This window comes from Ahaetulla prasina, chromosome 1 (genome assembly GCF_028640845.1).
Source record: "Ahaetulla prasina isolate Xishuangbanna chromosome 1, ASM2864084v1, whole genome shotgun sequence".
NCBI classification, from domain to species: domain Eukaryota; kingdom Metazoa; phylum Chordata; class Lepidosauria; order Squamata; family Colubridae; genus Ahaetulla; species Ahaetulla prasina.
Window position 1 is genome coordinate 50,918,302 of NC_080539.1, and position 25,990 is coordinate 50,944,291.

Here is a 25,990-nt window from a genome sequence, read left to right on the forward strand (position 1 = left end):
ATCCAATACTGCCTTGATTTCCCTAAAGGAAAAGTGGAATAAAAGCAAGCACATTCTTTGAGGCAAATATAGAAATCGGATGATTTACTGCTCGTTGCATTTATTAAAAAGTTTACTGATTTTTATTGTGTAGGTTAAAGCCCAGAGATTCAAATGCCAATTTTTAGGATTTCGTTCATGGCTGCAATTCATCAAATACCGAACATTTCCTATGACGCACCTGCTCAATATACAGGACAGTGGTAAAATCCAATTTTTTTTACTATCAGTGCTGTGGGCGTGGCTTGGTGGGCGTGGTGTGGCTTGGTGGGCGTGGCTTGATAGGCAGGGCAGGGGAAAGATACTGCAAAATCTCCATTCCCACCCCACTCCAGGGGAAGGATACTGCAAAATCTCTCCCCACACTGGGGCCAACCAGAGGTGGTATTTGCCAGTTCTCAAAATTTTCGCTACCGGTTCTCCGAACTGCTCAAAATTTCTGCTACCGGTACTCCAGAGCCTATCAGAACCTGCTGGATTTCACCCCTGATGAAACAGGATGTAGCTGCTGATACAGGAGTAGCTAGAATAAACTAAGTCGGTTGAATAAACTTTATTTTCCCCCACCCCTCTTTTTTGGTTTACTTCTTATAGAAATAAGTCCAAATGCAAAGAAGGTGGAGTATTGGTGCTGCAAAGCTCCAGGCGACCACAAGGTGGAAGCAAAGAGTAATCTTTGCCACTAGTGGTGTCCCGAAATTTGACAGTTCAGATGAGGTAGACCTTAGTGCAGACTTGCTACCTGGGGATGCCTGTATTTGAGCTTGTCTGTGTTTTCTCCTGAAATGGCTATTTTTAATCCGGACTAATGGAAAGGAGACCCAAAAGCCTCAGACTTTGAAAGATCCCCCTTCTGCGGATCGCCATTTGGCCTGAGACGCCTCTCATTTCCCCCATTTCCCCCCGCCCACTTCAGATGAAAATTCATTCCCCGGAATGCTAGAGAGAGCAAGCTTGTCGGAAAGGTCCTAATCGGGAGAGGGGCCGGGACTGGATTGACTGGTGACCATAATTGGATTTCTGCCTCGAGTGTAGCCGAACAGAATTGAAAAACGTGAAGGTGAAAAACATTAATAAACTTTACTCTGTCAACACCACCCTCTGACCGAGCCCAGTCCAGCTGAGTCCCGTCTTGCTTTGCTTCTTCGGAAGGCGAAGTAGGAACGCCGGCTCCATCTGTACATTCCAAAGAAATGGGTCGGTCCCAGGGATTTCGGACCTACGCTCTTTTCCCGAACCTTCTGACTTTTTCCAAGCTCTTTTTCCCGAAATGTTCTGCCTTTCACAAAAGACCGGGTGTGGTTGAGTGGGGTCGGGTCGGGTCCGCTTTGCGCGATCAACGAGGTCGGTAATCCGCTTCTGCTCGAGTCAATGTACAGGATTTGATGAGACGTTTTTCCCCCGAGTTAAAAAGCGGCGAATAAATCTCTGCCGCTGGGCTCGAGAGGATCAAAGAGTCCGCGCCGTTTTTCCCATAGCACTGGGGGGCGGGGGGCGGGGAAGGAGGGCTTTTCCCATGGTGATGCAGAAGCAGGAGGGTATCTTCAATCAACCCCCAAGAGAGAGGCTGACGTCCCTTCCGGCTAAGGAGAACAGCTGCTGATCTCTTATCGCCCCCGCCCCTTCCCAATTCCGACACCACCACCACCCCACTCTTCTCAGCTGCCCTGGTTTTCGGATTGGAGCGAGTGACCTCTAGTTGCGTCCAAGAAACCTTTAAGAGCAGAAAGGGTGGGGGAAGACTGCTCCTTTCCAGTTTAGAAAAGACCTGCGGTGCGTTCCGGGGACACTCTGGAGTCTGTCTCCGGATCTGTGACGCTTCAATCTAAGGGGAATGAAGATGGATATTATGCTTCCAGGTGTTGGAGGGCTTCTTCTATACATTCACTTTACAGTTCTTGCAAACCCGTAGAGGATACCAGTTGCTGTTGTTTTTAACCACTGGTGGAAAATGGAGTTGGGAGTTTAGGTGGCCACCTAAAATATTCATTTCAAGGGTGACTTTGGAACGTAGAGCTCCTAGAGTGACATTGATGTCTAAGGCAATCAAATGGCAACTCGCTGTCCCATCAAAATTCAGCCTAAGTGTTTGTAGTGCCGTTACTGCTAGCTAACATAACACCTTTAGCACCCGTTATATTTTTGTTCTCTTAAGGTTTGGAGTCTTAAAACTGAAGAGCTTCCCGTTTGTTCGGGTCTCCTTGCTCTGCCTTTTATTTGTTCCTGGACAAGCAACATACTGATTTTGGATTAATCGGACTCCACACCTTAATTAATTTCAGCGACTCGGTCTTGTACGGCAGCTCTTCTCGGGGAGCAAGCTCAGCTGATTTCAATGGCAAGAGCTGTTTCCTTATCTTCTATCTCCTTGTTGGGATTTAGTTACTGCAGGCAACAGTTAAGATCGTTCCCTAAATTGGAATATATATAAGCATTTCCTAGGACAGAGAGACTCTCTTTCTTTCTCTCTACCCTGCCCCAAAACGGTCCTCACATAATGGGGGATAAATCTTACTGATTTCCATCTTCTACTATGCGGTGCACTCTGGAGGTGCAGCCGAGATGAAGTCGGCGGGATAAAGCTTCGTCTGGATAAGGCTCCTAGTTTCTTCGCGCCTGTTTGCTGCGCTTCCTCTCCGATTTGGAAAGCAGTTAATTAGAGATGTAAGCCCTTGGGATCGATAGCCCCTTTCCTGATAAAACGACTAGACCGTCGGGCTCCCAAAGCCAAGTTACGGCAAGGAAAGCGGAGGCAACAGCTCCATTAAAAACCACCTCCAGAAGCCCGAGAAATAAACGCGGATGATACAGCGCATCAAACAGCGAAGTTCTTAGAACAACCCAAAGGCTCCCGGGGTGGAGGACAAAAGTATTTCCAACAAGATCTAAACTTTTTTTAAGCAAAAAAAGAGAAAAGTTTGTACCGAATCTCGACTTTGGGGCGAGAAGGTCGTTCTTGATAGGAATGGAGGTGTCACCGAAGCCTTTTGCTCTTCAAATCAAAGTTCCTTTCAGTTATCACACAAACCCCGGAGCGGCTTTTGGATCCCGCGTCCTGGGCTGTTTTCCCGGTTCCATCAGGGTCTCTAGGCAATTACCACGGGGACATAACTGAGCTTGCTAGTCTCTCCACCCCCTCCCACTTCTCCGAGTTCTAGAGGTTTCGGTGCGCCTTCGGGCTCCCGCCTGGCTATCCCCAGAGATCCATGAAAGCAGCTGCGGCACCATCTTCCTTCCATGCCGTCGCTCAGGCGGCGGGGGCTTCTTCTCGGTTTTCTTCCTTGCCTCTCCGTCAATGGGCTGGGAAAGGCAATAGACTAACGAGTTGTCCTAAGATTCGGTTTCCCCGGGAATTAATGCTCGGGGCTTAGCGTGAGTTCCTCGCCTGTTATCTTGCGCGAGCCAATTCCAGAATTTGTGGCTTAGTTTTTAACGAAAGTTCCGCTGAGTATAGACGGAATGCTTTTTTCCCATTCCATTTATTACGACCAGCTATGCGCGGTAGGATCAGGGACTAAGATTTGGGAGACCAATCCGTTGGTCAGCTTGGAGTCCGGGAACATTTTGGGCAACTAAACTCTAGTCTAGATCAACCGCCGCCAGCTGTCAATGAAGCTAGTAAGCGCTACCAGAAAGAAAAGGTCGATCCCAGTGATCAACTGTGGACTTTGTAATTTTTCAGGATATAAGGCTGAAGTAACCAATGGACGAGAAGCGACCAAAGGAAAAGCTTTGGGGGGTAGCAACGTTTAGCGAGACTGAGAACACCGGCAGCTTGCGATCCCCAATTATCCTGCCAGAATTGAATTCACCCACTTGTTCCTCCAAATTGCCTTTGACACTCATTTGCAGATGTCTGTCGGCTTCTTTTCTTTTGATTTCCTTCTATCACTTTTACACCACTTTCTATTTGGAAGGAAGAGGTGAAATTAAAAGAGGTGGAAAAATAAAATTAGGAAGAGGAAAAGTGCACCGGTTATCTTTTGTTTCTATCGCAATGAAACGATCCCTCGATTATAAGCGGGTTAGTGGATGGATAGTGGGGCATTCTGTGTTGAATGTGTGTTGAATGGGTGGACTGTGCTTCGGGCTTTCTGGCTTGCAACTCAGGTGTGTGGTTTTTAAACAACGAGAGAAAGAGTGAGGGGGAGGGAGAGAGAGAGAGAGAGAGATATGAAAAAAGTGTTCTTTATCAAGAAAAGCCGAGATAAGTTTCTAACGAAGCAATAACGAGCCACCTATTCTCTATTTGTCTTTCAAAAGTCGTTTTCCCACTCTCCTAGGCCCACAAGTAAATGTTTAACACTGGTGCCTATGTTTTTAATGTTTGGCTTGATTTTCTGCGTGCTTACTTAAAAGAAAGCACCACTGAATTCAGTGGATTTACTTCTGGACAGTTGTGTCTAAGGGTTACTTAAGCTGCAATCCTAACCTTATCTTTTTGGAAACATTGTTTGTACCACTTATCTTTGGATACCTACACTATACATTGAAATAAATGAAATACACATTTGGCACAAAGCCCACTTTGTTTTTACAGACCCACCACGCTGCAGTTTTCAAGGAATGGGGGGGGGGCGGCAAGAGTTTATCTGCAAACAATGCTTTAATATCTCTGTTCCTTTTCATTTCTGGGCTGCAGCTGAGTTTGAAAGCAGAATAATTTTAGAAAGCTGGGGCTGGCAAGCGGAAAGGTTACAGCTTGAAATGATAAGATTCAACTTAGTGACTCTCCAAATTGTCTCGAAATAGGCAGCCTAAACTGTAAACAAAGGGAAAGTACATTGTTTGAAAAATACTGCGGTTTCAATTTTTTTAAAAAAATATGTAAATATATTTTATGTATATATGTAAATAAAGATTCATTTTATAAGTTAATGGGCAGTAAGAAATTCTTCAGTTTCCACCGGAGCTTCCACCAAAATCTTCAGCAATTCTGAGTTGCTCCCAGACTTTCTTCAATTCCCCCACCCCAACCCAAGTTGGGAGTTCTGAAATCGTGAAAAGCCCTCAAATTAGGGGGCTCTAGTCGGCTGGCGAAGGGGGGGTTACTGCCGTTGTTCTAGCGCCCCCGCTGTCAGTCTGCAACCAGCCCAGGGTGGATCTCGAGGAACCATTTCCCCCTTCCCGTGTTTTGCAGTGTCAATCACAGCGTATATTGCTTTCCCCTCCCCCACCCCCTTCGTTCCCCCCACTCCCCAACTACCATTTAGTAACATCCCAGCTCTGAGAGTCCGCCTCTGAGTGGCTCGCAGCAATCTGTCAACTGAGCCGGGGAGCCACCTCACAACAGATCCGGTTACTTTTGATTGACAGCGTCACCATGGCAAATAATTTGATTAAAACTATTGTCTTCTCCTTGGCAGTCCTCGAGTCAGATAACTGGACCAATCACTGCGCGGCTAATCACTTTTTCATGCCAGTTTAGAACAACATTTGGAAAGAGAGAGGCAAGGAAGAGCAAAAAGAAAGGGGGGGAGGACGGGGGTGGAAAGAAGAGAAGAATCGGCCACGAAAAGAAAAGAGAAAGGGAAAAGAGGAGAGAAGGAGGAGGAGAAAAAGAAGGAAAGGGGAAGCGGGGATTTAAAGGACTTGATTCCATGTAAGCGATCCTATGGCAGAAAGGGGGGGAAGAGAGAGAGGGAGCGAGGAGCGCGCGAGCGAAAGAGGAACTCGCGAGCCCGGCCAGGGGGTGGGGAGAGTGAAAGTTCCACTCTTGCAAGTGCCGCGTCTCTCACACAATAGAGGCGCAAAGTTTGACGGTCGGAACTCGGGGACTTGCAAACAAACCCAGAGCCCCGAGGTCGGGCGTCTGGCACAGGCGCTGCGTGGGAGCCTCCCTCGCGCGCGAAGCTTCTCCGGCTCCATGGACGCCCCGGCCGGGACAGGGGCAGCCCCGCTGACTTAGCCTCGGAGCTCTCGTTCGGAACTCGGCCGTTCGGGCGGGCTGTGGTTGGCTGCTCCCTCGCGGAGCCCTTTCCTCATTGGCGCCGAGCGTCGCTGGCTCGCGCGCGCCCCCCGACCGCCTCCCCACCCCCACTCGGCGTTCCCCCCCCCACCCGGCGGTGCCTGCGGGGCGCTGGGTCCGGACGGGTGCCCCCTTTCGGCCAGGGTAGATGCGATAAGAGGGCCTTCCCGGGCGCGCCACCATGTCCATGCTGCCCACTTTTGGCTTCACCCAGGAGCAAGTGGCTTGCGTGTGTGAGGTGCTCCAGCAAGGGGGTAACATCGAGAGGCTGGGCCGCTTCCTCTGGTCTCTGCCGGCTTGCGAGCACCTTCACAAGAACGAGAGCGTCCTGAAGGCCAAGGCCGTAGTGGCTTTCCACCGAGGCAACTTCCGCGAGCTCTACAAGATCCTGGAGAGCCACCAGTTCTCGGCGCACAACCACCCCAAGCTGCAGCAGCTGTGGCTCAAGGCGCATTACATCGAGGCCGAGAAGCTGCGGGGGCGACCCCTAGGGGCAGTCGGCAAGTACCGGGTCCGCCGCAAGTTCCCCTTGCCCCGCTCGATCTGGGATGGCGAGGAGACCAGCTACTGCTTCAAGGAGAAGAGCCGGAGCGTCCTGCGGGAATGGTACGCCCATAACCCTTATCCGTCCCCCAGGGAGAAGCGGGAACTTGCCGAGGCCACCGGGCTCACCACCACCCAAGTCAGCAACTGGTTCAAAAACCGGAGGCAGCGGGATCGGGCGGCGGAGGCCAAAGAAAGGTACGAGTAAGTAGAAGCAGTCCTCCCTTCCGCTTCTCTGCAAGAAAAAGCTCCGCTTCGGGGACAGTCGGGAAGGCTTAGCTCAGTCCTGCCCAAAGTGCGCTGCACTGGCCGGGGTGGGGGGGTGGGGCGGGTTTAAAGCTCTCTTCCCTTCCGAGCTAACCCTCGGAGTCTTGGGGCTGCGATTTAGAAAGGCACCCGCAGCCTGGGAACGGTACAAAGGAAGAGAAACGCAGGGCTTCTATGTCTGCACGGAAACTTTTTTTCCTTTCTTTTCTTTTCCTTTCTTTTTTTTTAAGTTTTGGAAAAGTTAGTCTAGGGAGAGGATGCCTAGGGGATTCGGTTACCACAGGGACCGATTTTGTTTTATTCGAGAGCAAAATCGGGCCGTGGCCAAGATAAATATCTCTGATTCGCCTTGGATTTCAAGCCACGTCTTCGGAAAACTAGTCTAGTAGATATAGAAGTTAAGTTTTCAACGAACAGGAGTGGAGTATTAGAAAGAACTTCCTTGAAGGGACGCCAACTGGCATTGTTCCTTTTATCTGAGTCTCTAATTCCCTAGTCTAACATCACAAAAGACAAGAACGGTCTAATTTGCCAGTTAAAGCTGTCTTTGCCAGCTCAGAAGTAAAACCCACACAGATCAATGGACCTGCCCTGCACTAAAGAATGTAGCCTTTCAAATTTCACTTTAATTGTAACAGCGGGTTTAGTAAGAGGGAAAGTAAGGCCCCGAAATCTATAACTGAGAAACAAATGGATCACCATCAACCAAGATGTCACAAGCGCTGATTTGTATGAAAAAACCCTTATTTAGCCAATTGTCAATACAATAAGCAAAAAAAATGTGTTTTTAATATCGTTGTATCTATATCTAAATAGCACTGTATGTCACTTCGCTGTCGGTGTATGCATGCTGCTTTTAAAATGAGGCAAAGGGACCTCCAGCTCTGGATGGAACACTGTATTCTACACAGGAGGTGTTTGTGAGTGGGGGGAGTGCCCTCCCCTCATTGCTTATATATTTTAATCCAGAGTGATGATCACAATTGTATAGTGTCTAGGGTTTACTCCTAAATCCCCAACTGGCTTTTTTCAGCTGCAAACTGCCTTGAGTTTTTCTTAGACGTCAGTTTAGTGGGCAGCGAGGTGTATATTTGAATAAGTGATCTCTGGACTTCGTTTTTATCAAACTCCATTCTTTAAAAACACACCTGCTTGACACATTTTCTTGAAAATAAATCCCAGGAGTTTCAGTACCGTTTTAAGTTTGTCCTTATAGCTGCTTATCTATCAGGATGCAATTTCCTTTCATTTCATTAAGGCTTGCTCTGTGTCAATAGGAAGTTTCTAGACATTAGATCAAGTGATAATGGATCAAGAGCCCCTAAATTTCCATACAATCAACAAAAAAAGTTCTATTCATTTCTAAGAAATAGAAGTATTCAGGCTCTATAGGAAAACTATGTATTTCTTCCCGCTTCCCGCGTGCTTTACTTTCTATTTCTTTTCCTTTTCGCTGAACTTGTCCTTCTAATGTCTGGGATCTTCCCACTGACAGGAACCCTGCTTGGGCTAATTGAGTTTAAGATTTTAAGACTGCAACCAGAATCACTGGTGGCTAGAGTCTAGACCTTGGGCCTTCTTTCGGAGTCCTTTGGTTTAAATTCAGTGTGCACCTAGATGGTCCCAAATCTAAATTATCTTCTGGGAGATGATTTTGTCCAAAATCGTCCCTCGACTCTTGGTTTGCTAGATTTGTTTTCTTCCAAGATCTAATGTCTGGGATTCTGAGATTCTGCCAGAAAGAGGGAAAGACCCAGGGCCCCCAGGACGTCATAAGGTGCCACGTCTCCTGAAGGCAGTAAGAAGAACCCGTCTCCATAAATATTTCAGAACGAGGAGAGTTTTATACCGAAAAAAATTGGAGGGGAAAAAAAGTCACTTAGCAGCACAACTGGATTAAGGAAACTGTTGTATTAAGGAAGTCTGAATTATTCCAAACATCCAAAGGGTCAAACAGAAGACTTCCAGACAAGGTGGCTTGCTATTCTGCAGGTTTCCAAGACTCTCCCATGTGTATCCACTCATGCCCTGGATGCCCTTATTGGAAAGTGCGGCCTGATGAGAAGGATTTCACTGAAGTTCATTTCAGCCTATGTTTCAGAAATAGCTTATTTCATCTTGGTTAGACTTCTAAAGTAACAGCTGTACCAAAAAAAGCCTGGTATGGAAAGTTTCCAGAGTTGTGCAAGCTCATTTTGGGGGAGCAGCCTCTACTTCTTTGAATTTTGTAGTTCTTGCAGTTGTTTTCCAGGGGTTGCCTTGAGGACTACTGTTTTGGTAAAGTCTGAATCTCTCTCTCTCTCCCTCTCCTCTCCCCATTCTCTCTCCTCTCTTTGTAGCTGAAATTGATACGGATATGAAAAACTTTTTAAACCTGATTTAGCAAGCCAGGTGCAGACAGGAAGAGAAAACTTTGCACAGTACCATCAGATTACATTAACTGCTCTGCAGGCAAAAATGTGCTTTACGCATGTAAATAAAAGGAGTTTGGAGGGTTGCCCTTTGTTTTCCGGGGGGCCCAGTTCAATTAAGAAAGCCCTTCACACATTCAGAGAGGGCAAATGTACAATAACCTACCTGAAAAGAGATGAATTTGACACAAAGGTATCCAGGTCCCGGGCGACTTTCATTGTTGGCACCCTCCTATCTAGTAACTAAAGGCAAAGATACTTTTCTATTGAGAATAGAATAGAATAGAATAGAATAGAATAGAATAGAATAGAATAGAATAGAATAGAATAGAATAGAATAGAATTTTTTATTGGCCAAGTGTGATTGGACACACAAGGAATTTGTCTTGGTGCAGTGCAGTGTACAAAAAAGAAAAGATACGTTCATCAAGAATCATAAGGTACAACACTTAATAATAGTCATAGGGTACAAATGAGCCAAATATTGGTCGAAAATCAAAAGCACAGTACCAGCTCCCACAAGCACCTGGGGGCTAATAAAAATATATATTATATGCTTGATTGGATCTAGTCTCTGTACAACTGGTCCCCAGTTGCTTAGCAAAAATATAGATAGAGGTTTCTCTCGAGAAAGTGGACTGTGCAATACTGTGCTGGACACTTGGACAAGTATGCAAAAGTAGATTACAGGAGGGGGGCAACCATTCATCTAAATAAATAGCCCCACATTCCCAGAAAAGAGGCACGATTTTGGAAAGTGAATAGGGTCCTAAGTACCGTAGAGACCACCATTTAACACCTGTCGATCCTGCACATTTTAGAAAAGAGGATTGTAAAACTTTAGATGGCAGTTGCTGAAACACACCAGTAAACTACCCAAGGTCGCCTTTCCCTACCGCTGATGGGCTTTGCATCCAAATGGGTTAGAATGGCAAAGCTTTTGTGGGCCTTTGCATGCTTCTTGGGGAGGACTTTACCCTTGGAAGAAAAACGCACAAGAATGCAGACCAAGTCCTTCACTCAGTGGCCAAATGTGGAACGCCGTAGCGATGGGAGAAGGAATCGCAGGTGGCTATCGAGCTTCAGACAGGAAAGGTTTCTGTTTACAAGCTGCGAGGCTGATTCACCACCAACCTCTGCAGATTTCAACCCAATATCTCTTCCTGCACGTATCCAGGCAGGGCGCCTTCTCAGCCGATAAATAACTTGACTCGAACTTTCAGACCGGGATTTCTATCCCCTGCGACCCAGGAGAGCAGAATCTTCTTCAGGGCAAACATTTCCTAGCCACCTTGGTTACGTGTGTGCAGCCTTCCTTTGGGAAGGTTACGGAAAGCGACGGCTATTAAACGTCACGTATTTCTCCCGGATTGTTAATAAAATGACGGAGTTAGAGGTCTCGAAAACTGGAAATACGGGGAGTAGAATAGGGTGGGGTGGGGAGAAATGGCATTGCTTTTACTTCATGGCTCTGGCAATCGATCCAGGGGATCCCGAGGTGTGTGCCATTGGGTCCTTATCCCAAATCTGAAGCTTTGAAAGGAGATCGAGCCGAGTAGCGTTGGCGCGAGCACAAAGAGCCCCTTGATCCGAAAGTCAATTTTAAAGCACGAAGTTAGACTGGATTGGATTCACGTCAAGCATTTCCCTAGATGGACTTGAGCTGCTTATTTTTGGGAGGAGGAAGAGGAGGAGGGCTGCCCGGGCTGACTTGGTCTTGATGAGACATCATCTTTAACTCCTACAAGCACCAACCGGAAGGCGGTTGTGGGGCCGCACAGGTTGGCTACCGAAAAAGTAGAGCCAAAGGGCTTTTTCCCCCCAGTAGGAGTCAACTCATTGTTGAATCCTCAAAGTAGGGTGGTTCTTATCAAAGTGATTCTGTTTTTGAGACGGACGCAAGTATCGACCCAAAGCCCAGCTGCCTTCCCTTGACCAGAGATTCCTTTCATTTGGAAGGTAGAGAAGCGTCCTTACTCAGAACTTACTTGCAGGGTAGTTCATAAGAGTTTTAGCCAATAGCTAAGATTACATTAATTAAATGTAATTACCTTACCTTGATGAACGTATCTTTTCTTTTATGTACCCTGAGAGCATATGCACCAAGACAAATTCCTTGTGTGTCCAATCACACTTGGCCAATAAAAATTCTATTCTAAATGTAAATAAATTTTCATCCTGGTTTATGCCCTAGTTCTTTTTTTTAAAAAAAAAATTGGGATTGCAGCTTCAGTGCCACTTTTTGTGGTATCCTGACAGAACTAGTTAGACTCTAGTCATGTCAGGAGACCACAAAAAGTGGCACTGAGGCCGCAATCCCAATTTTAAAAAAGAACTAGTGCATAAACCAGGATGCAAATGTATTTACATTTAATTAAAAAAAGTTGGTATGCTTCCTCTCTGGTCATGTGAGTAATTTTCCGTACGATCTACAAGCCCCCACCTCCCCACCCCGGTTTCTGTTACATAAGTATTAACTTTGGTAACACAATCTTTGGAGGTGAGGAGTGGGGAGGAAGATATGCACCCGAGGCTTCCTGGGGTCTTGGACAGAAGATAGGGGTATATTAGAAGGCGCATTTAATGGGAATTCCTCCTCTGTTTAATCGAAGAATTTGACTTTTCGACCCTATTTGAAACCCTGCTTAAAACTCCAATGAATTGTACCTGGCCTTTCTGAGCTCATCAGAATGTTCTCTCAGGTGCATATGATTAACAAGAAAGTCTTTGGGGACAGTCTTATAATAAATACAGAACATAATTATTATTTCTGTGTCGCCAGACATTCCGTTACTATTCTGTTACTATTATCCGTCCTGAAAGTATTGGCATTTACTTTTGAGTAAAGATACCACAAGATCCGCACCAAATGGTACATCACAGCTTTTTCTTCTTGATGTAAGTGCAGTCAAATTTCTTTTTGCTGATGCGCTGTCGCACATGCTCAATACTGATGTCTGGCTGACCTAAACTGCGCGTCAAACTGGATCGCGCTCCCTTTCTTAGCCACCTTATAGTGTAAGCGATTTGGATTTGAATCCAATTAATTTGGTTAATATCAATGTCCCGTTCTTTTTTCTTTTTTAAAAAAAATGGAATACTTTGTGTTTAAAGAGAAGTATAAAGCCTTAGGCTCAAATAAACATAATCTCGGTATTCCATATGTCTTTAAAGAGAGATGCAGTGGAATACCTTCGAGCTCAAGAACGTTCCTTTGTGTCTACGGCAGGGTCTTCATAGGTTGGGAAAAACTTTGTACATAGACGGGCCGGTCTGCCTACCCAGGAACCGCCGTCAGCCGCCTTTGAGATCAACCGCTATACAAATGACCTCCAAGGGACTGAATTTTGCCATCTCCTTTTTTGTTGTTCAAAATCAGCCTCAGTCAGCTCAACTAAAGACATTGCCTTCAAAATCTGAAGTACTTTTTCTTTTTTTTTAAAGAAAGAAGTCTCTTCTAAAGGGAGCATCTCATGAACTGGAGCGAGAAGGCTATTCTGAAAAAGGTGTTTTCTGTGGTCTTTTCTACCGGATTTTAAGTTTGGGCCGGTAGGCTTTCTAGGGAGCTGCCCGTTATTGGCTGGAACTAATGATTTCCAGCTGAACCGAAAAGTTTCAGTAGCTGTGTGTTTATCCCTTCTTTCCTCCCACTTTGTTTTGATTTTTTCCCCCCTCCGGTTCTAAAGACATCCTGCTCTGCTTTTTTCCAGAAGTTCGTGCCACCTGAAATATTAAGTATTTTTATGGTGGTGGAAGCTTTAAGTCGTGAGGATTTGCTTGATCGGAGGTGTAGCAGACGTAGCCAAGCGAATATTTCGTGCATTTCACGAAACAAGTTTCTCGCCTATCTAAAACTCGAGTCCTACAAAACGGGTCACAATACAAACCTTCTGGACTAGACCAAATTCAGACAAGGCTCTGAGCCCCCAATCCAGCGAATCCCACTTTAGCCGCCTAGCGTGTTTTGGGACCCAGATGATCTGATGAGTTTTTGATTTAATGTATGGGATGAACCCAGAGAATAGATTTGATTCAGTAAACCGTGACTAACTTACAAGGGAGCGACATGGACAGACACAAGTCTAGCTGCAGTCCGCTTACACCCGCGTTAAAGGGCGCTATTCGGTGAGGGTCCTTTGAGCAAAGCGACCTAAAACTGGATTGTTTCTCTACAAGATACTTTTTTTGACATAACAAGCTGATGTTCAGATACAAAAACTGGATCTCGCCGGCTCCTTTTAAGAATTGCGGAGCTAAATCGGAAAAAAAATATTTTAAAAATCCCCTGGTGGCTTTATCTGGCGCGCCTCTCTGCAAACTTGGAGCCCTCCGGAGCAATTGCCAAAGAGGTGGCGACTTCCCCCCAGGGGTGAATCAGGGCTAATTCACCTACCAACCGCCCTCCGTCCGGCTTTCCCGCCCTCATTTCCTCCTCGCTTTGATTTTGCCCGCCTTGGTAAAGAAAGAAGTTGTTTTATTTTGCCGCACGTTCTCTCCTAGGTCAGCCGCAAAATGTCTACAAGACCTATGGCGTCCCCAAAGAGGGCCCGAAGAGCTGCAGGCGCAAGTTGTGTAAACCAGGGGTCTCCCACCTTGGCAACTGTAAGACTTGTGGACTTCAACTCCAGCAAAGCTGGCTGAGGAATTCTGGGAGTTGAAGTCCACAAGGCTTAAAAGTTGCCAAAGTTGGAGATCCCTGATGTAAACCCGATTTTGATTCTGTCCCTCCGACAATTTTGCCCCATATTCTTCCGCATTTTTCTTTCAAGCTAACAGCTAGATCGCAGCAAATCACGTTCCTCACATTGCCATCCTCCGCTAGCAATTTAAAGAAGGCTGTCGGCGTTTTGGGATTGCAGTTGCATGCCTCCAATAAAACATATCCAGGAAAAGCAAGCTGGGGATTTATTTGCACTTCAGGCTTTTCCTAAGCGCGTGAAAAAGCCACTCCTTCAGACTCCGTCCGTATCGAAAATCGGCATGTCTCTCCCACCCACCCCCCGCTCCGCTTTTCAGAGGCCGCCACAAACTTTGGAAGAACTCAAAACGACCAAAGGGACGGATTACGGAAGTCGGCGGGAGTCCGTTTCCAGCACGGCTTCAGGACCGGGCATTCATTCTTGGAAATGAGCATGCGCAAAGGATGCTATGCCGGAAATCAGCCTGGAAACTCGATTTAAGTGGCGTTAGGGAGTGGTGCAGATCTTAGATAACTGCGCAAGCTGGTGACGATCAATGTGGGTCTGCAGGAGAAGTGAGCCTTTGGGGGGGGCGCTAATACAAAGCGTTATAATTTTTCCCTGCAATGGCCTACTCCATATATATATCCCCCTACACGTAAGGGGCCGTGCATAAGCGCACCAGCGTGCTTACCATCCCTGTCCGACTGTCCCCATTTTATGTGTTTATGGCTATGCTTTGCTTATTTATATCCATTTATTTGTGCCAATTTGGTGTCCGTGTCTGTGTATTCTATACTTCTATACTTGTTCCCTGTACTTGTTGACAAATAATTAAATAATTACCTAATGTTCTCCCGCAGCGTTAGAGTCTTGCTCTTAGAATTTAGGCTCTGGGAGAGATTAATGTCTTATATAAATGCCCCTGGGTCTGGGAGTGACTGCCAACCTAATGAAATCTTAAGCATTCTGTTCTAAGTTGGGTGTGAATCGCTTGGTGATTATCATTATTATTATTATTATTTTGCATTCTCAATCCCTTTGGTGGAGTTGGGAATATGATTTACAACTCCCAGAGTAAATCTTCTCAGTGGTGCAGGTAAGCCTCGACTTACAGCCAAAGCTGAGCCCAAAATTTCTCTTGCTAAGTGAGACATTTGTAAAGTGAGTTTTGCCCCATTTTATGACCTTCCTTGCCACAGTTGTTAAGTGAATCACTGAAGTTAAGCTAATAACATGGTTGGCAGGTAAATCAGATTTTCCCATTGACTTTGCTTGTCAGAAGGTTATAGAAGGTGATCACATGACCTCAGACAACCCTCATAAAAATGAATGAGTTGCCAAATACCTGAGTTTTGATCATGTGACCATGGGGATGCTGCAATGGTTGTAAGTAAAAAGGTCAAAGTAACTTTTTTCAGTGCTGTTGTATCTTTGAATGGTCACTAAATGAACTGTTGTAAGTTGAGGACTACCTGTACTTATTTTCAGATAGCTGTCCAAAAGATCCCAGGCCCATCTTGGCTTAGTTCTGTGTCTTCACTTTTATTGGGGGACATTATTGAGAATTAGGACGCATGAGCTTGTTTGTGGTCAGCCCATATGAAGACAATCTTCCATCTCAAAAGGCCCTTTTGCTGGGCCAAGCCATGCTTACATATCACCCTGCTGCATTTAATTTCCTGTTTACATCCTGTGGTGGGGATGTCCCTTCCTCTCCAATGATTGGTGATGGCCCACCACAGCCATTTTGTTGTGGGCCACTGGACTGCCTGCCCACTTCTGAATGAACTTCTCCACACGAATCAGTGAAAAACAATAGCTTTATTAATAAACGTGCTGGTAGATTGGTGAAAGAATGGCCTTTTCTCTTTTTGTCAGGTTCACTGATGGCAAGGCTTTTTTTTAAAAAAAAAACTTGGGTAAATGGATAGCGGTTCTGCCAGTTTTCCCTTGTAGCCTAAGTAATAGGGAGTGTTTTATTTCCCTTCTCACCCTTGGGTACACATGCTGGATTGAGTGTGAGGGGCTCAAAGTCTATGGGTGGAAGCTGTATGTCCTCAGAGACACTTGCTTGGCAGAGGAGCAGGAGGATTCACAAACATGGTACTCCATGGTAGTCATCATCCAGATAAAGCACTTGGCTGGCATGGCCACCAAAGCTGAAGAACAAGATTTAAATCTAGACAGCAATATCTAAAGCTACCTTAATTTCCCAAGAGTTTCATCATGAGAGGCAAGCAGCTTATGGGTGCCATGCCAAACAGACCTTAAGCTCAAGGAAATGCAGAGCCTTGGCTGCTACCTAGACATATGTCTATTAAAATAAAAATGTTATTAATCTTTTTAGGAGATTGTTTATTATTTAGGTTTGGTAGGCTAGTTTCATCATTCTTTATAAACAGTGACACTAATAAGACATACTGAGGTTTATTTGATTTTGGCTTAGTATGTTGAGTGAAGTGAACCATGTTCTGTGGGTTAGAATTAAAGGGAACAATTAAAGGGAACATTAGGACAGGGACAGTAGGCACGCTGGTGCTCCTATGCATGCCCCTTACAGACCTTATGAGAATTGTATGTGAACTTATCTATGGCATGTTCTATGAAGAAAAATTAAAATGGTGATCGTATAAAGTGAAATATAATTCCGCCGCCAGCCTAGTTTACACCTAGCACCAATAAATAATGTAATTTGTTCTGGCTGTGTGAATCTAACATTTGTGATCTTAAAGTGTAGTTTATATGGTTTAGTTATTGTGTGAACTCAGCAAATGTACTTTATTCAATAAATTATGGTTAATAAAAACAATGGCTTGGCACAGCATATAAACCTAGCTATGACATAGTTTAGCTCCTCCAGCCCTTTACTATAGTTCCCATCATTCACAGCTGATGCAGATTCTACAATTTCCATCATGCTGCTGTTTCTGCTTAGGTCAAATCTCAAAGTTGTTTATGGGAAATGTAACCTGCATCCTCTCCTATTTATCCTACATCCTATACTGTTTCCTATTGACTTTTGTTGTTGTTAGTTGCGAAGTCGTGTCCGACCCTTCGCGACCCCATGGACAACATTCCTCCAGGCCTTCCTGTCCTCTACCATCTTAATTTGGGATAAAGTTTTTAAAGATATATGCCCCCACAAAAAAAAGGTGTCAGTGATTTGTCCCTGAAACATTATATTCTCCATGGCTATTGCAAGAGACAGCCATGGCAAGGGAGGGGTGTGGTGTTGTTTCCTTTTGCAATCTAATGTTTTCTCTCTCCCTTGTTCTTTCTCCCATTCCCCCCCTCCTTTTAGGGAAAACAATGAAAATTCCAGTTCCAATGGCCACAATCCGCTTTCCTCCTCTCTCAATGGCAATAAGACAGTTTTGGGCAGTTCCGAAGATGAGAAAACACCTTCCGGCACCCCAGACCACCATTCCTCTTCCAGCCCTGCCTTACTTCTCAATTCAAACCCAGGCTTACAGCCTCTCCACAGCTTGGGCCATCCTCAGGGTCCTAGTGCCATTCCAGTTCCCAGCGCGGACCCTCTGCACCATCACAGTTTGCAAGACTCCATCCTCAACTCCATGTCTTCAAATCTGGTGGATCTCGGCTCTTAAAAATATTCGCTGAACCTACCATGCTCCCTGAACCCAGGCTCTCTCCATCTGGGTTGTCCTCTTCTTTCTCCCCCCCCCCTTAATTCCTCTGCTCCACAAGCCAAGGATCTGAAACCTTGGAAAGATCTATAAAATGGATCCGTTGTTTCACTTTGGATCAATTGCCGAGCAGCTGACTGACTGGAGCATACTGTAAATTCAGAAACATTGTAAGCTGCCCAATGACTTAAATCCTAAGAGGATGTGGATACAGTGAAACTCACTGCAGAAAAGTGGAGGACAAACATTACTGTAGGATGGAGGAAGCGAAGGAGGGATGGGGTGGTGGTTGGTGCAAAAGCTGTTCCTTTGACAGAATGAAGGCCGGGAGTCTCAGCCCACACAACCTCTTGTACGGGAGATCCGGAGATCCGACCCAAAGTTGGATTTCAACTTCTTAACATGCCTCTGTAAATGTGCCTCAACCTGATCTGCAGGGATCAGTTCACGAAGCTGTTGAGAACTGAAGAGCTGAAGCCAAAGCTCCATCAATTTCAGCAGGATATTGGGAAGCAAAACTTCTTCCCTATGGTTGCTCCCACCACCAACTGGCATCCCATGGTATACTGCTTCTAGATCTGGAGGCTTTAGTAACTGGACAACACTGGTAGTTTTATCTGCCTTGAATTTGCCAGACCTTAAATCCCTTTTTATTTTTTCTTGCTTTTGGCAGCAATCACTTGCCTATGTAATCGCAGAAATGTTAATGAAAGACTCTTGTCTAAGGCAGACGCTTCTTCCCAGCCAGTTTGAATGCAGGCTGCTGGGATTTCTAACTCAGTGACATCTGGAGGGAGGCCATGGAGAGGCCGTGCTACTTTCATCAGATGCAGAGGCTGCTTGACAAGTTGATGGTTCCATTAGGCTTACAGTGTACTGCAGTTGGAAGTAAGGAAGCCATTGGGAGTCTTTTGCAAAGAATGGAATTATTTGCTTATTTCCGGGATCAGAGTGATAGGGGCAACATTTTGTTTTCCTCCCAGAGCCGATCTGTCTCCTTTTTGGAGAATTCATCTAGCTTGTGCACAGCAGTCTATGTAGGGCAGAATCAAAGGGCCTGAGAGAAAAGCAAGAGTATAACATGGTGCAGTGGTTAGAGTAGAGGACTAGGACAGGGTGAGTCAGGTTCAGATCCTCACTCAGGCATGAAGCGCACTGGATAACTTTGGGGCAGTCACACTCTCTTAGCTAGCCTACCTCACCAGGTTGTTGTGAGGATAACATTGGAGGGGGAGTGTCCTGTATGCTCCTTTTGAGTGTTTCAGACACAAATGAGATATAAATGGTATGGAGAAGCCGCACCTGTTAACTTATTTGAAGAGAAAAAACATTTGTGATCATTGTACTATATGCCAATGCTAGCTATTCAAAAGCTGTAATAGCCACCAGTTTGTAAAAAGCTCCTGGCTTCTAAGCATGACCTCCTCCAGATAATACTACCCTCCCTTGTAAGCTGATGCTATGCAAAGCACATGAACCCTGATTGAAGGGAAGAGGAAAATGGGCTTCTTTTGCCTTGTATATTTCCCTACTGTCACTCACCCACACAAACATTTAGGTGGGGAGGACAAAGCAACATCTACAAATCACTCAAGCCAGATATCTTGCCTCCACCTGATCCAGTAGCTACGAAGGTGAACCTGGGTGAGCTGCTTAACACTACAAACATCTTCCGCCTCAGTTCTTTCATCTGCAAAATGGGAACAAGGGCGAGTTTCCCCAGAAGGTTCCTGGTGAGGCACTGGACAGCATTTTGCACATTTAACTTTGAGAGAGCCTCTATCACTCGTTATTATTTTTAATGCTCACTATTAATAGTGTTTCCCCTTGAAGCCTGTGGGGCCCAACCTACGTTAAGGTGCTTTATTATCCAGTCTTAGGCAAACCCTGGATTTCCTCCTGGGTCAAACCCACGCAGTCCCCAGGACATCCTTCAAACCAAGCAAGGGGAACAGCGAGCCTGATGGCAGCCGTCTCTCTCCGGGGCTCTAGAAGCCGCCGCCGCCGCCGCCGCCCTCAACCACCAAATGCAAGGACGGTTCCTTAGCCAGCCAGGCTCCCTATCCTGTGAAAACCGCCTTTGGAAATATATTTCTGCTTCTATTTTATAATAAAAGCGAGACCTCCCGCACAGTGACGCGAGAAGTGGGGAAGGGCTTTCGTCGGCGCTCTGGGTTCAGATTTTCTCGGTGTTTTTAAAACAAGTCAATAACCGAGAGCCAATCGCGTCGGGCAGCAGAGCCGGGCAGGGCTCTGGGAACAGGTGATCGCAAGAAGTGGCGAAACACAACAGCCAGAGCTGTGCGCGGGGTGTGGCAAAATGGCCGACGTTTCCGCACCTCGAAAATAAAACACAATCCAATTTCGATCAGGCTGCTGCCATCCGACTTTTTTGACCATCCCCTGCCCGCTTCCCTGACAGCAGCAGCAACCTTCAGTAGCAGGACCATCTTTCCCAGAATTTTTCAAGGAAAATGAAAGTTTCCCAAGGAAACGGACCCGCATCGTTTAGGAAACGGAAGTTTCCCCAAATGGGGCGGGAAAAGGGCTTGGCTCTTTTTCCTGGGTTACCTCAGGTCGCTGCATAGCCATTTTGTTCTAGGCGGTTCACAAATTGAAACTCTCCACAACCCACTGGTCACCAGATCTGCTTCCTTCCAAATTGCAAAGCAAAGGCTTCTGTGCTTTTTTTTTTTTTTTTGCTGCAAATCCCAGTTTTAATGCTTAGGGTCCTAGTCCTCTTTGAGCAGGAGGGGAGGGGAACTTTCTCTCCTCCCTCCCCCAAAAAACCCCCTCTTTTCTAACATTTCTCTTAAAATTCCTGAAAAGACAGAAAAAATGATGGTGAGAGGGTTGCACCAGGGGTGAAATCCAGCAGATTTTGACAGGTTCTGAAGAACTGGTAGTGGAAATTTTGAGCAGTTCAGAGAACCAGCAAATACCACCTCTCACTGGCCCCAGGAGTGGGGTGGGAATGTAGATTTTGCAATATCCTTCCCCTGTCACACCCACCAAATCACACCACGCCCACCAAACCATACCAGGCCCACTAAGCCACACCCACAGAAATGGTAGTAAAAAAATTTGGATTTCACCATTGGGTTGCATCTAGAGAGAGAACATGGGACTGAAGGTGTAAATTCCAATGTTGGGGAGTGAGGGGGAATCAGTGAGAAATATTTGAAGGAAAAAGTGGTCCAGGACAGAAAGGAGGAGGGGAGAAAAGAAAAGAGAAGGGTATCAGGATCCAGAGAACTGGCCAATTTAGGTAGTGAAAAGTTCCAGTGGCTGCTCCTGCTAAGTTGGATACTGGAATCCAGAGACCAGCTCAACCAAATGAGAGTTAAATGAATAGTAGCTTCTTCAAGATCCAGTGATTTCATGGAACCATCTATAATGTTTTCTTGACAATACAGAAGTAATTCATAGCTTCTTCCAGGACATTTTCTCCATTTTAGTGCCCCCCTGCCCCCCCCTCCCAGATTACAGCCCCAAGATTTCCTGGTGATTTCTCTCCAAGTAGCAAGCCAGTTTGGTGTAGTAGTTAAGGTGCTGGCCTAAAAAACAGGAGGTTGTGGGTTCTGTTCCCACCTTAGGCATGAAAAACCAGCTGGGTGACTTTAGTCCAGTCACTGTCTCTTAGCTCAATTCATCTCACAGGATTGTTGTTGTGGGGAAAACAGGAGAGAAAGGAGTATTATGTATGTTTGCTGCCTTGAGTTACTTTTAAAGTAATAAAGGCAGGATAAAAATCTAATAAATAATAAATAAATACCGTACTAATCAAATGTGACCTTACTCAGCTTTTCCAAACCAGCAAAAATATGCCAAAATTATTAGTGCAAGCGATATTGCAATCCTGGAGAGGTTTACATAGATTCCATTAAGTTCAGTAGGTTGATCTCCACCGGGATGCACGGATGAAATTTCCATTTGATCAGTTGCCCATTTATTGAGCAAAATAAATGGTGCTTTTGTCATACCTAGGACATAGAGACCTGATCTCTATCTGCTATCAGCCAAAATTTTTTCAATCATGAATGAAATTTTCCCATGGATTACACATGAACCTTTGAGTTGCCAAAGAAACTGGAGGACTCAGCCATTGGTGATCATGATGGTAAGATTGAAGGTCAGTTTTTAATTTTTGACTATGGTTTTGCTTTAGCGCAATTCCACAACCATTCCCTGAACTAGGATTGGTCCTGATCTTGCAAAAACAAGCTGGGCCTGTTCTGAAAAATAGTGTGGAATGAAGCCAAATATAATTTCCTTCCATTTCCCATTATATTTAATTGAAAGTAAATGTGGTCTCCAGTCAGGGATTTTATTGTTTCCTCCTTTCTCAAACAAAACATTACAATTTGATAATGATTTCTAGAGATGTGGTGCAGGCTGGCTCAATTGTTCAGACTGCATGCTGGAGCATCACCTGCTATGCTGCAAATAACTTGCTTGTTTGTGAATCACTGTGGTTTATTCAACAAATGTTGATTAAGCAAACCATTAAACACCATGGCCAATGAATCTGATCAAGAATTGGTTGGAAGGTTGATCCAAACATCCTCCAAGTCTCAAAATGGGTATTTATACTGAGAGGCAGTTCACCACCATCATCCTCGCCCTTCCTGGATTAATGATTTCTTCTTTTCCTTTCCTGGAGCTTGGAAAATATAAATGTTTTAAATGCGGAAGTGATAGATAAGGATGCTTTTAAGGTTTTCATGTTGCTTTTGGTGGAACAAGCCATAAGTCAAATCTGATGTCAAGTTCTTCTTTTCTGGATTAAAGTTTGACTTCAAAAGAAACAAAATCATCATTAGAAAAAGAATGCAGCCTAAACGTGTGTGTATGTGTGTGTGTGTGTGTGTGTGTGTGTGTGTGTGTGTGTGTGTGTGTGTATAAGTCAAATATATCTCTTGGCTCCCAAGTACGATCATCTCTATGGAGGGTGGGCAGTATATTTCAGGTTTATGGATATTACCTCTGTTTTTGAGTAGAACTAAAGATCCATTGGCTGGAGTCTGTTCAAAAGTTGTAGAGATTCTGAACCAAGGGCTGTGTTTTGAGAAACTGAGCAGATTTCATACTTTTATCATGCAAAGATCCACTTCTAGCTTCTTATCCTTAAAAGCTCTTGCAGTTCCAGTTGCCTGCTACTCTTACACAGTTGTGGGTAGGAAACCTAACTGATAGTACACAATTACATCAAAGTCTACTGTACTAATAGATGCAAAACTACCTATTGTCCATCTGCTCCAAATTAGATTATGCATATTTTGCTTGGGTTAGCCAATTTTGAATAAGTATTCTCTCCCCATTTTTTTTTACATTAGCACTTTTTAATGCCACCTTCAGCCAATTGGTAAACCTTAGATTAATTTAAACAATGATCATGGGTTGCAATTGGTGAACCAAGAAAATGTTATGATGGTCTTTCCCAACCAGATGACTTTTACATTGTGTCAAAATACAACTCTACTGTTCCCAGCCAATGCCATGCCATCTTAGGATGATGAGATATGATGTCTACCCAGTCAGCAAAGACAAAGAAAAATCCTGCAAATCTTCAGCTTCTTAATGCATCATCTCTCCCAACTAAGAACTCACCAACCCAGGATAAATTTTAGAAGTACCCAAGATCTGGCTTCAAAACCACGTACAAAGAGGATGTGAAAGCAAGTTTCTGTTCACAAAGATGGTCCAAGATAGAAGGGGATAGGGCTTCTACAGATTAAACAGCTGCAGAGAAGAGGGTTTTCAGGCAGATGTAGCTTGCCTCAATGATGTTGAGAACTCAACTGTTAGTTTTGCAGAGTTTGTATTCTCCAGTAGGTTACTTTCATTGCAAAGTGATTTGAATACCACTGAAAGGGAAGGAGATGAAGTTAGACTTTGCAGCGACCTCATAAAGGGCCACTGAATTCAATAAGTCTCTGTCCTAAGTCTGCAAAAACATGTAGATTTACTTCAAAGTAGATCTCTTTGAGGACACACTGAGCATCTGGAATCTTCTGCAATGTCATTCATGACCAACCTATATTTAGGTGAACTCTTTTAAAGGTCTCTCTCTTCTTAGCTCCATAATGCTCTTCCTTAGGCATTGAGAACCTTCATTAGTGGCTATGCAGCCTGGAGTACTGAGGGTTATTGTTCAGAAAACTCTAGAGGATCAAGATTCCTCCCCACCCCATATGTTGGCAATTTCATCTCTAGTTCCTCTGCCTCTTCAAAATCCTGCCTGCACTTCTGTTAGTTCTCAGTCCACATACTGCTGGAACCTAGCTTGTAGGATTTTGAGCATAACTTTGCTAGTATGTGAAATGAGTTCAGTGGTGCGATAGTTTGAGCATTCTTTGGCATTGTTCTTCTTTGGAATTGGAATATAAACTGACCTTTTCCAATCCTGCGGCCACTGCTGAGTTTTCCAAATTTGCTGGCATATTGAGTATAGCACTTTTACTGCATTGTCTTTTAAGATTTTGAATAGCTCAGCTGGAATACTGTCACCTCCACTAGCTTTGTTGTTGCCTAGACTTCCTAAGGCCCATTTGACTTTGCATTCCAGGATGTCTGACTCGAGGTCAGTGGCTACCCTATTGTGGTTATCATGTACATTAAGATCCTTCTTGTATAGTTCTTCTGTATAATTTTGCCACCTCTTCTTAATCTCTTCTGCCTCTGTTAGTCCCTGCCATTTTGTTCCTTTATGATGCCCACCTTTGCAACCCATCTTTGCCATGAAAACCCCATGGACAGTACCAAAAGGCAAAAAAGATATAACACTGGAAGATGAGCCCCTCAGGTTGGAAGGTGTCCAATATGCTACTGAAGAAGAGCAGAGGACTAGTACTAGTAGCGCCAGTGGATCACGTTTTGTCAGAGCTCTCTACTATGACCTGTCCATCTTGGGTGGCCCTGCATGGCATAGCTCATAGCTTCATTGCGCTGCACGAGCCCCTTCGCCACGACAGGGCAGTGATCCATGAAAGGGCATATTTTTATAAGTTTTTTTAAATATAGTAAAAATATACTAAACAAGAGCAAAGATAGAAAATAAGTAACAAAGACGATAAATTTAAAAAAAGGAAAAACATAGTTATGCCTTCTGCCCTTCTTTCTGTTGAGTGGTTACCATCTTAAACTTTTCTCCAATCTCTTTATCCCCTTTTAATCTCAATGTCATCAATACATATTTTTCCTTCTTTCAACTGAAAGTTCATGTAAGGTTTCCAGTCTTCCAAAATGGTATCCTTTTTCAGTAACCGAAGGTTTCTTGAGGTGAAATTGATTATCTGGATTCTTTCAGTTCAAGGATGCATTTAGGTCATAAAACACTTGGCTATCTTAGTGGATGACCTTGGAAAATAGAAAACAAAGTTATCCCAGGTGGTTCTGCTCATATTTACATCAACACGTGATATCACAATGTTTCCTTCTGGGATGTTTGGCCAGTAGAGAATCTGAAGGTTCTTTTTGCAATAGTTTTGTTCTTAATATCAATTTAAGTTGGGTCTAGTGGTTAAGGCACCAGGCTAGAAAGTAGGAGACCATGAGTTCAAGTCCCACCTTAGTCATGAAAGGCCGGCTGGGTGAATTTAGACCAGTCTCTTTCTTTCTCTCTTAGCTCAACCCAACTCACAGGGTTGTTGTTGTGGAGAAAATAGAAGGCTTTTTATAGAGAAAGCAGATCAGTACAAATTGTCCCTGTTTTAATTACTTCTCATTGAGCTTTGGGCCATTTGCTTCTCCTGGTCCTTCCCTTAAAGAATTCCAGCAGCAACTGCAAAATGGGGCATCTAGAAAATGTGGTCTATGAAGGGGAACAAGAATGGGCTTAAATCCACCAGAGATCTATTGAAGCCCCTTTGCTCCAACAACCCATCCAATGCATACTTACTCAGAAATAAGATGCATGGAGAGACTTAATCCCAAGAATGTGGGGAAACCTGCAGCTTTCATTATGCAAAGCTTCAATTCTCTTTCCCTGTCAGATTGGTTTTGCAAATTCAGAATAATCCTTGCATGTTAGGGCGACTGGCTTTGAGTAGCCTGGCACTTGTCTTTTGCAAGAATGTTTTTGACATCTACTCCCCCCCACCCGCATGTTTTCTAGAAGATCTTCCAGAAACACCCTTGCATTTTGTAGGGCAGAGGTGCAAAGTGTTCCAATTAATCTGGGCTTTTCAGAGGATTAAGATCTGATTCACCAGCAGTGATTTTTTTTTAGAGAAATGCTTATCTTGGGCATATTTGCCCTTAGGATTCCTGCTTAGTTATAAAATAAGCAATTATTTTAATCTCCCTCCAAATGAATGACACCCCCTCATCCCAAATCTTCCAAAAGATCCTTAAAAACAAATCCTGTTAGTTCCCCTCAGTTTTGTAAAGAGGAATCTGTTGCACCCATTTTCTGTTCTCTGCTAATCACGA

The 25,990-nt window shown here is 44.7% G+C and overlaps 1 protein-coding gene across 1 annotated transcript; it reads left to right on the forward strand.

Moving 5' to 3' along the window:
* Positions 1 to 6,047: 6,047 nt before the first annotated feature.
* SIX2 (SIX homeobox 2) lies at positions 6,048 to 17,737 on the forward strand. The gene is made up of 3 exons (XM_058163797.1): positions 6,048 to 6,067; positions 6,185 to 6,748; positions 17,212 to 17,737. The coding sequence occupies exons 2-3, from the start codon at positions 6,189 to 6,191 to the stop codon at positions 17,516 to 17,518; spliced, it is 867 nt and encodes a 288-aa protein (XP_058019780.1). The 5' UTR covers positions 6,048 to 6,067; positions 6,185 to 6,188; the 3' UTR covers positions 17,519 to 17,737.
* Positions 17,738 to 25,990: the final 8,253 nt, after the last annotated feature.